This window comes from Rhinoderma darwinii (genome assembly GCF_050947455.1).
Source record: "Rhinoderma darwinii isolate aRhiDar2 chromosome 3 unlocalized genomic scaffold, aRhiDar2.hap1 SUPER_3_unloc_2, whole genome shotgun sequence".
Taxonomy (NCBI): Eukaryota; Metazoa; Chordata; class Amphibia; order Anura; family Rhinodermatidae; genus Rhinoderma; species Rhinoderma darwinii.
In genome coordinates this window covers 652,860-664,247 of record NW_027461745.1, presented here as the reverse complement: position 1 = coordinate 664,247, position 11,388 = coordinate 652,860, and the positions used below count along the sequence as shown (strand labels likewise).

General features: G+C 44.5%; 1 protein-coding gene across 6 annotated transcripts in view; it reads left to right on the top strand.

Annotated features, from left to right (window-relative positions):
- The window catches only part of NYAP1 (neuronal tyrosine phosphorylated phosphoinositide-3-kinase adaptor 1), a 131,511-nt gene extending 121,524 nt beyond the window's left edge, over positions 1-9,987 (top strand). For 4 of the 6 annotated variants that reach the window (XM_075847334.1, XM_075847333.1, XM_075847332.1 and 1 more), the window contains 7 exons: positions 1,273-2,270; positions 2,682-2,843; positions 3,226-3,506; positions 3,769-4,860; positions 4,978-5,166; positions 6,159-6,238; positions 7,397-9,430. In XM_075847334.1, the coding sequence (XP_075703449.1) occupies positions 2,722-2,843; positions 3,226-3,506; positions 3,769-4,860; positions 4,978-5,166; positions 6,159-6,238; positions 7,397-7,648 (2,016 nt within the window). In that variant the 5' untranslated portion in view covers positions 1,273-2,270; positions 2,682-2,721 and the 3' untranslated portion in view covers positions 7,649-9,430. Of the gene's footprint in view, positions 1-1,272; positions 2,271-2,681; positions 2,844-3,225; positions 3,507-3,768; positions 4,861-4,977; positions 5,167-6,158; positions 6,239-7,396; positions 9,431-9,725 lie in introns of those variants that run through there. The other 2 variants (XM_075847336.1, XM_075847337.1) reach the window with 2 other exon arrangements.
- Positions 9,988-11,388: the final 1,401 nt, after the last annotated feature.

Here is an 11,388-nt window from a genome sequence, read left to right as displayed (position 1 = left end):
AACCCCTTAGTGACCACCAAATGCCTTTTCACGGCGGTCACTAAGGGAACTTAGGCTAGGCCGTCGCCTTTTCACGGCGGCCCAGTCTAAGCTCTGCACGGGTGTCCCGTTTAACCCCATTAAATGCTGCGGTCATTAGCGACCGCGGCATTTAAATCATTTACAAAGGAAGGGATCTCCCTCTCTCACCCATCGGTGGCCCACGATAGGGTGCCATGGCAGCCGGGGGCCTGATAAAAGCCCCCAGATCTGCCCTGAGCATATGCCTACTAGGACGCGCCTGTCAGATTTACACTATACTAAGTATACCAAAGCATTATAGCAGCGATCCGAAGATTGCATAGTAAAGTCCCCGAGTGGGACTAAAAAATAAGCAATAAATGTGAAATAAAAATGACAGTAAAAAAATAAATCCATTTTTTTCCCACAAAAAGTGGTTTTATTTTAAAAGTGTAAAAAATAAATAAAAGTACACATATATGGTAACGCCGCAACCGTAATGACCCAAACATATGTAATTTAAACCGCGAGGTGAACACCGTAAAAAAAACGCAAAAAAACAATGGCGAAATTGCTGTTTCTTTCCATTGCCCCCCAAAAAAAGTCATAATAAAAGTTAATCAATAAGTCCCATGTCCCCCAAAACAGTACCAATCAAAAATACGTCTCGTCCCGCAAAAAATCACCCCTTTGACGGAAAAATAATAAAATGACCGCTCTTGGAAAGCGACGACGCAAAAACAAATAATTTTAGTTCAAAAGAGTTTTTATTCTGCAAAAGTCGTAAAACATAAAAAACCTCTACATATGTGGTATCGCCGTAATCGTACCGACCCATAGAATAAAGGTAACCTGTTATTTACACCGCACAGTGAACGGCGCCAATTTAAAACATATAGAGCAATGGCGGAATTTCATGTTTTTTTCCTATTCCCCCCCCCTAAAAAAAGTTCATAAAAGTTAATCAAAAAATGATATGTACCCCAAAATGGGTACAACTAATCCCGCCAAAAACAAGTCCTCATACAGCTATGTGGACGGAAAAATAAAAAAGTTCTAACTCTTTGAATGCGGCTATAAAAAATACGGAAAAAAAAAATGGCTCGGTCATTAGGGCCTAAAATAGGCCGGTCACTAAGGGGTTAATTTCACCGGGTAACGGTAGCCGTGGCCAGCAAAACGGGGTACGATCCATAGCAATAAATGGTAGAACGTCTTCTTGTTAAGCCCATCGAATGAAATGTTGATGGTTCCTCCTATGTTTTCCTCTAGAGAACGGTCTTTGAAGACGTCTTCCAGTCTCCCCGTCTTATGACCCTCAACCTACATGGACTACACTTCTTCCAAAAATCTTGGCTCGAAATTGTTTTTAACACTTGACTATGGGAAACCAACGGAGAAGAGGAACCAAAAAGTCTAGTACAGTTTGTATGACGTACCTATGGGCTTTTCATTAGCGTCCCTCGTCCACCACTGACCACGTCATCCCATGCACTTGTCATGATAAAGCTTCCTAAATCCGAGGACCAAGCTCATGCACTGACCCGTTGAGATTAATTTTCAGTACATAATGGTCTTTTTCCATTTTATGTACGATAACTGGTAACCTACCAACCCCCTGTACTCTTAAATCCTTGGTGTGGTAGATTTCCGCTAGACATTTTGTAGATGACTTTTGCTGATGGACCATCTTCCAGGGACGATCATCTGGTATCCTTAGATTATTTGTGTTCCCGTTCCGCAAAAAGTTTGGGTGGAGGAGACGCCTGCTGAATAACGTCTTCGTATGGTCACTTCATTGAGTCCGCCTTCGTATGGTCACTTCAATGAGTCCGCCTTCGTATGGTCACTTCAATGAGTCCGCCTTCGTATGGTCACTTCAATGAGTCCGCCTTCGTTTGGTCACTTCAATGAGTCCGCCTTCGTATGGTCACTTCAATGAGTCCGCCTTCGTATGGTCACTTCAATGAGTCCGCCTTCGTATCGGATCGATGTTGAAACCCGTGACGTCTTCATAGAAAGAAACTTCTTCCACCTAATGTGAAATGTAGAACGAAGGATTAAGACGTTTGTAAAGAGGTTTTCGGAACAGACTTGATGGATTGATTCAATCCTTCCTGATTCCTGACTCGGGACAGGAACGAGATCCTGCATGAACGTCTCCGGAGATTCATTGTAAACAACGGGAGGTCAGTTTATTCAACTTGACCCACATGCAAGATCAGAAGACATGGCTGTGGGATGAATTTACCGGCGTGAGACACCCCAAGGTAGGGTATAAAAATCATGTGTTTATTTCATAGGGATCAACATTTTTGGTTTTATTAGAATTCTCGATACCTAAATCCATTATGTGGTCCATAACTTTGTAGGTCGGCAGAAGAATGTGGAAATTGTTGGAAATACTGAAAAGGGTCCCCACCGTTGTACATTGACCCCTCTTCTCTTCGTAAGCTGGCCATAGCCCCCGGACTGAGTTGTCTGGTTAAAATTAAGAAGATAGAGAACTTCTTGAATCAAAAATTTTTGTAAATTTTTTAATACCCGGGAAATTGGGGAGGGTGGTTTGCCGTGGTAACTTTCCTGCACTCTTTTGCATCCACTTTGTGGTGTTTAACAAAGAATTAAGTTCCGTTCTAAAGCTTTCCTCATAGTGATATGTATGACTTTGTCTAACGTAGTCTCCACCCTCAGCGGGGTCTAAAGGTCGGTCTCCAGAAGATGACCCCCAGCTCCTCTGACACTGTGACATTTCGCGGGATAGAAAAGGCTGGAGCCATGAATTTATTGTACAGGAAGAGTCGGGTGGAGTGGAGACAGAAGGAAGAGGAGCCTAAGAAAAGGTAAAGGGAGGGTGGCGGGAAAACGGACGCCGGTTTCCGGCATTATGTTGGATCGGCTGGTGGGTGTTTGGTAGTTTACGGCGTCTGACATCCGACAGATCTCCACTAGAAATTAGGTCAGACGTGTATTCTTTCAGCCAGTCCTCGTGGATGTACATACTGTAGGTGTGGCAAACTCCAGTCATCCAAACGTCCGGCAACTCCATATGTGCCAGGCATTCCAGAGCCAAAGTTGCCATGTAATAAGGGCTATTATCTTACCATCATTTATAAAGGAAGAACTATTATGTTAGTGTTATGTGATGTATAAGTAATAAGGGCAAAATGAAACGCTTTGTCTTCCATCATTGGCGATCCCATATGTCTCTTTTTGTTCTTGTAGCTCGGGAAAGGTTCGGGACATGGCTTCATTCCGTCGCCATTTCCGTATGGGATTCATGACGATGCCAGCCTCTCAGGAGCGGGCTCCTCTCCCATGTGCCAGTGCCATGGCCCCTCGATCTCTTTCCTGTCACTCGGTGGGCAGTGCACCAGAGGATAGTGGAAATGAAGGGGGTCCCCCGGGAAGGAGACCCCCAGCTAAACCTAAGAGAAACCCCAGCACAAAACTCAGCCTTGGTGGAGAGGGAAGAACAGCAGAGGAACGTAGGATCAGGAGGGAAGGTAAGATTATGCTGTCAAAGAGCACCATGAAGTTCTTGTCCTACATGGAGTCATAAGCTTAACTAGGTGGTGACATATCTATCCGGGGAAAGCTTTTAACATTCCAGCTGGATGATGTCCCTATGGCAGGGACAGTCTTGCCCTGTCTCCATGTCCCTTGGGTATTAGGTCCACCCCAACTTTTATTCCACCTTATGTTAGAGGACTTGACTCTGTAACCTTCTAATGGTGTAACCAAAGGCCTCTTTTTTTTGTGTTATAGGGTCCCTAAAAAGTGCCTCTGACACTCGCCGGATGCCCCCACAGAAGCCGCAGCGCAGTCCCCATACACATCTCTCTGCCTCTTTTGACGAGGCCTATGCGAACCGACCTGCCTCAACATCTGCCATTCTCACTTCCACCCGCGCCTCTTCACCCTCCCCAGAAGAACCGGTGTACATTGAGATGGTAGGCAATGCGTCTCGAAGGCCTCCTCCCCCATCCACCCCAGCACCGCCAGAAGAAGAGTCAGATGGTGAAGAAGAGGCAATTTATGAGGAAATGAAATACCCTCTTCATGAAGACCAGTCATCTCATCTGCGACATCCTCAACGTCGCCGACTTCCACCACCTAGAACTCCGGAGGTTGACATCCCTCCGCCATTTCCTAATCTCCTACAGCATCGACCTCCTCTTCTAGGGGCACCATCTGGAAAGGGTCAAAAAGTCACAAAGCCTTCACATCCGGCCTCATCATCTAAGCTGCCGATTCCTCATAAGGAGATGCCAAGTGCAGCTTCCTCGTCATCTGTTCATCTCCCTCCATCTGGTCGTGCCCGCAGTCACTCAACACCATTGCCCCCACAGGCCTCTGCCCAGCGCAGACCAGAGTCTGAAACCCCAAGAGGGTCCACATGCTCACACGAAAAAGGGGCATCGATGTTACCCATTCCCCATGGACATAATCGGGACAAAGCCCTTTCTTATACCATGGTTTATTCTTCCGTGAAGGTGACACATTCTCTCTTACCAGCCTCACAGGTTGAGGAAAAGACAGAAAGGGAGATCTCGGTCTTGGCAGGTCTTATCTGCCCAGCATCCCGTGTGGCGGGCACACAACTCCCTAGTCGGCCTCCTTCAGCACACCTTCATCAGGTCCAAGGGGAGCAGGCTTCTCCTGCCGTCTGGACATACCCTACGGGCAAGAGACCACCAGCATATGAGAACAGCATAAAGGGCTCAAGACCACCAGTCATTCAGGCCTCCGAAATCCGTGTAGGTGGTGGGGCGGCTGCCGCAGAGGAGGAGAGACCCGGGTCTGCATGGGAATTACAGAGGAGGATGTCGTGTGGGCGACGGAGCCAACTTGGGGAACGTAAGTCAACCATTGTGGCATAGTCGTTCCTCTAGATGTGTATTGTCTGTGCCAGTGCCGAGCTGGCATTGCCACCTTATTGGCACCGAGTGAAATTTTTATCTGTTTCTTTCACAGCATTGACTGATGTGCCCCGTGTATGGAACGGGACGCCAGGAAGACCAGAGAAGACCAGTCATGGAACAGCAGTATCTGGGATCCCTGTACGGAGCCAGCAGAGCTTGGACAGCGCACTTGCCCGTGGGGTGGCCCGGACCGGTCTTCCAGTGCCATGCCAAACCTTTCCAGCATGTCATAGAAGTACAGGTACATTCTCACACTCCCAAATATATTTCATACCAAATACAATTGCACTGTTTACAGTTATTACTATAATATTAACAACACATTTGGCGCCAAGTATAGCGCAGGGTGGAGGTAATAAAATAGTAGTGCCCGCCAGCTTAATAGGATAATGCCAGACGCCATGGATAACGGGAACTCTTCCAAACGTACAAATACCCTGCATGGTATGCCTTACTACAACAGAGCTGAGCCAACGTGTCATACCTGGTGCCAAGTAGAATAGTTTCATTACAGATCCATGTTTGATGCCGAGTAGATTAATGTTTTTGCTCTAGTTTTGGCTTTAATAGCGATGCCAAGTATGGTAAAAGTCGTGCCACGTATAAAAGTACTGGCGCTAGCCTAATAGGACTATGCCAGATACCATGCATAACAGGACTGGCCCTACAGCAGGGACAAGTATTAGGTCATTCCCCAAATAGTATAGTGCTATTACAGTTCCATGCCGGGTGCCAAGTACGTGCCATGCTGGGTGCCAAGTACGTGCCATGCCGGGTGCCAAGTACATGCCATGCCGGGTGCCAAGCACATTTAGTGTCATTGTCAGGATTTTTTACTATAACTCCACAGATGACGGCAAGTATAATATTAATAAAGGTGCCAGTTTAGTGTCACCCCTCAAAGTGCTGCTATCAAATGTACAAATCTTCAGTCAGATGCCATGGATGACCATAGTGGTGCCAAGTATAAGGACATCACGGGAATCCTTTCTTGACTTGCGGATTCTGATCTGCCAATCTCAAACCCTGGCAGTCAATTCATCCAATCGATTACTAATAGCGGGCGGATGCCAAATCGAATTACAAATCAGCGATCCTTAAATTGTGCCGATCGATTGCTTCTGCCTGATCGTTACCATTCTCTGCTTGCGCCAAATGTTTGTGTACTCTGCTGCCTCCTGGTGGTGAGTGCATACAAGTGCATGGCTGATGACTTCTGTCTTCTTCCTGCAGATTTCGGAGGTGGGTATCGCCTGGGCCGCTCAGCCTCCACCTCTGGGGTTCGTCAGACATCCGCCCACAGGCAAAATCAGGTACTGTGAATGTTCTGCGCAGACATTGAGACCTGCAGAGCATTACTGCATCGTGCTCATCCGTTCCTTACGCTGCAGAGCATTAATCCTGCATGCAGATCACTCACCTCTGTGCAGAGCATTACTACTACATGCAGATGTGCCCAGCTCTCCATCGCGCAAAACTCATCACCTCATTTTATCATTCTCTCTCTCTGCAGAACATTATTCCCAAATGGAGCTCACTCACCTCTGCAGAGCATTACTGCTACATTGTGATCATCTCCTTTCTCCGCAGAGCAATACGCCTCCATGCAAATTACTTTATGCCGTTTTCTGATCTCATTTCCTTTAAGATCCTCTTACTCCCTCCAGAGCAGAACTCATGCTGCAGCTCTGCAGAGCCTTATTCTTGCTTGCTGGTTATCTCCACTCTCCGATTATTCATGTGTGCAGGTTGTCGCACCTCTCTGTAGAGCATGACCCTTGCATGATACTCTCCGCCCAGGATATTATTTCTCCCTGCAGAACATTTATCCACTTTTCGGTGCCTTACTTCTTCATGCAGATCATCGCAGTATTCTGCAAGGCATTACTCCTGCACTGTTATCATTTCTGCAGAGCGTTACTGCATGCATGGCATCTCGTCATTCTGAAAGACATTATTTCCACCCCTAAAACTTTACTAACTTGCAGAGTATTACTTCTGCATTTCTATCAGCTGACCACTCTGCAGAGCATTAATCCTCCTTGTATATCACTTGACCACCCTGCAGAGTATTACAAATGTATACATATCCATTGGCCACCCTGCAGAGCATTACTCCTGTATACATATGACCTGACCACCGTGCAGAGCATTTCTTATATATGAATATATGTTGGCCACCCTGCAGAGCATTACTCCTGCATGCATATGAATTGACCATTCTGCAGAGCATTACTCCTGCATGCACATGACCTGACCATCCTGCAGAGCATTATTCATGTCTGCATATCAGCTGGCCACCCTGCAGAGCATTACTCCTGCATGCATATGAATTGACCACCCTGCAGAGCATTACTCCTGCATGCATATGAATTGACCACCCTGCAGAGCATTACTCCTGCATGCCTATCAGCTCATTACCCTTTGTTCCTGGACACCAACTCATGACCTTATCTCTCTCCTTCCGCCAGGCTGTTTTGTCCCCCACCCCAATGGTGCCCTCTGGTGGCCGGGAACGTGATGGGAAATTACAGGAAGTGATTGAGAGGAAGAGATTTCTGTGCCACGAGATCAAGTCACGGCAGCCGAGGGCAGAAAGGGGGCTCTGCAAGCAGGAAAGCTTGCCCATCCTGCCCAGCTGGAGGCGGGGGTCTGAAGTTCGGAAGGGGGGAACCCCACCTTGCCATCGGCAACAGGCTGTATTGTGGGACACTGCGATCTGAGAATCCTCACCCCCTCTCTGTACCCAGGGGCGCTGGCCGAAACCCTGTGGTGGCGGAGGTGGGCAGGAGAAGAGATCTGTGGGGGGGGGGGGAGAATAGTCTGCAGTAAAGAAGGCGGCAATCATCTGCAGCAAAGCAGGACGGAGTACCTATATTAGCAAAGAAATATTTTACACTGGACGAGCAAATGGGGGGCAGTAGCGGGGCAAGGTAGAGATGATGGGTGTGATAGTCCAGAGCTGGGGTCTTCTCATATGAGTTGATATTGGAGAAGAAGCCCCCTCCCCCAACATTAGGGTCACTTCAGGCAGTAGGGTCATCCCGCCAGCAAGGTCAAGGGCTAACCAGGCAGAACTGCGCAGAGCGGGAACTTCCCGCACATATCAGGGGGCAAATCACCCAAAATAATGATACTGCCCAAACCAAGGATCCATGCAACTAGTCAGCTGCTGACCTATAGGCTGAAGGGCAACGTGACCCTATAACCTATAGGATTTATCTAAGGGTCGCTAGTCATTTTTAGTACTAGTGCTGCTAAGGGGGAGGGGCTGTGACAACCTCTCAGTCAGAGAGTGGGTTGTCACTAATAATACATGAGAGAGTATTGCGGTGTGTGAACATCTCATGATCACATGGGGATAAAGCTGCGGAGGTGACACCAGCGAGGAACTAACAACAAAAGGGAAGAATCAAATCTTTTGGGTGGAGTCACCCTTTAAGTGTTCTTTGAACTTGGTGCTGTCTATAGTCGGCTTCATTAATTGGTATCACCATTGAAGATCAAGCATTGAAATATGGGCACCTGTGCCTCAAGCCTGCCATGCACATTAGATCTTCCGAGGTCGAGACTTAGCGGGGGGGGGGGGGGGTAATTTTTTATGGAAATGGGATAAGTGGTCGCCATAGTCGTCTGACCGCTTATCTCTGATCGCTGTTGTGATATTTACCTACCATTGCCCCTTGGTCTCCTACGTCCATGTTCCAGGTCTTCCTTGTCATAATCACGTGTGGCGGCGGTGACGCGATGGTCCCAATGTCACATTGGTGCTGTGCCGTCACAGTCGCATTGTCACATGATGTCACTATGGTCAATAGGTCAAAAGGATATGTATAAGGAATAGGGCACGATGCTTCATAAAAATTCCATTCACTTCACGGTAACGCTGAAAAAAAGAGAACACGTGAGTAAGAACCCCCCCCCCCCCCCTGCCAAAAATAATGGTATCTGCCGAGTGGAATCTAATGTGTATTGGCGGCTTATTATACTGGATGAGTCCATGAATCCAATAGGGGTCATGTGTACTCACAGATGTTATGTATGGGGCTGGATTATTCTTCAATCTAAAAAAAGACAAAATGATTAATTGTACTATTTATTTTTAGGACAAAAATTCTAAATTTTTCTTAAGAATTTCCAAACAAACCAAGAATTGTTCCTAAAAAAAATAAAAATCGACACTCGAGCCAACTGCATTAACTTTTCTGAACCGTAATAAGGAAATTTCAAATATTTATTCGTGTATATAAAACTTTTTTGTATATAGGAGGACACAGCAAGGCATAAGGGATCGTAATGATTGTAGCTTCAGTGTCATTCACGTATTTAACACTTCACGTCATTTATTTATTTATTATTATTTGTATTATTTATTTATTATTATTTGTATTATTTATTTATTATTATTTGTATTATTTATTTATTATTATTTGTATTATTTATTTATTATTATTTGTATTATTTATTTATGCGCCATTTTACAACCGGACTGAGAGAAAATTAAATCAAGTGCATTATTGGATCATTTTATGTTTTCGATTTTGTTGTTATTTGTAATATATTTTATCATTTGTTAAAAAGTTATATTTTCTTTGAATATATTTTAAAAAAATTCCTAAATTATTTATTTTAATTTTATTTAAAGTGACAAACATGTTTTTATTTACCTATTTATCGGTGTCATTTTTGTATTTATCTATCACTCGTTAATTTTTTTTATTTCTACTTAACATTTTTTATTAAACTTTTTTTTTTTTGTAAAAATTGCTCCTAATTTTTTCATTTTATTTTTTGTTACAGACCATGTTTCCAATATTGGAATAATCCCTACAGTACTTTTTAATATAACATTTTTTTTTTTTTAAATTGTTCATTTATTTAAACATTTTTTTAATTTCGTTTTTTTTTTTATTTCGTTTTATATTTATTTTATATTTAGCAAATTAGCAGTCGAGTTTGTTTTATTTATTGTCCTGTTTTTATTATATATTTAAGAAATTCTTTCATATTTATTTCTTTCTTTTATATTTACTAAATTAGCAGACGAATTTATTTTGTTTTTTTAATTATTTTTTGTTTTTTATATCTGTATTTAATGAATGTATTTATTGTTAAGCACCTTGGATTATTGCAGAAAATCCTTAATTCTGAATGTAATTTCAATATTTTTTTTCTTTTTTTTAATTTTCATCGACCATTTAATATTTCAATATTATCCATGAATTATAGTTTGTGTTTTTTTGACTTTTTATATTCTTATAGCTGAATATATATATATATTTGTGTCTGTGGTAAAATTACTCTCTTGGTAAATTTAACAGAAATATTTTAGTTTTTTTTTATCAGTATATTTTTTTTCTTTCATTATCTTCTGTTTCTCTAGAAGGAAAACTAAATGTAAGAGCAAAAAATAAATAAATGAGGAATGTGTTACCGAAATAAAGAATAAAATCCACTTTTACAGATACAATTCCTGGTTGGTCGGTCATATTTATCGTCGTAACCATGACCGTGGGATTAGCAGAGTACGGGTGCGTAACCCTTAAAACATTAACTGCGTGTGACAATCCCAACCCCCTTTGCTCCCCATGACCCCACCCAGCAGGAGCCCATATAAGCCTGATCCCCCACCATGTATAATCTGGGAGGGACCATCACCAGTATCAATCCCTCCCCCACCAATTTTAACCAACGCCAAGGACCCCCCAAAACCCGCCACGACGAGCATACCTTGACCACCTCAAGTATGCAAGTTCCCCCTCAACAAAATGGCACGTTCCCTCCTGAATCCGTAATGCCCACAGGTCAATTCCCACCGCAGTCAAATGCACCCCATCAGCCACTGTCCTCAAAGTCGTAAGGTCTCACAAATACTCCACCATTCCGTACCACAAAAGCAGACACAGCCCTGTTCACTTTCACATGAACCCCCCACCGACCTCACCGATCTCCACGTCCGCCGATCCACCATCTCTGAATACTACTGTTACCCGAGGGAAAACCGCCCACAACCGCAGGAGATTATACTTCACGTCCCGGATCAATTCCCGAAACGACCGTACCCCCAGGTCATTCCCCCCAATATGTATTACCCACACATCAGGAGCACGGTCCAACAATGCACAGCGATTAAACTCTGGCAGAATCCTCCCCCAAGACATACCATGGAAACCAAGCCAGTGCACGACAGCTGTGCCCTGGAAAACCACAGCTGTGTCCCATCCGGACGAACGTCGGCCCGCAACGCGCCCCAATGGACATAGGAATGGGCAAAAATCCCAACCAGACACGGGGAGGGATCTGAAAGAAAAAATCAGCACCATTAATATATACACGTAAGAATAACACTGAAGCATCGCCCCGCGCCATCCTTACTAAACATAACACCCCCTAATTACTCTCCCCTGCCCCTACGCTCAAATGGGGCGAACATACAGCCTGAACCGTTGGGACTCCCACCTCC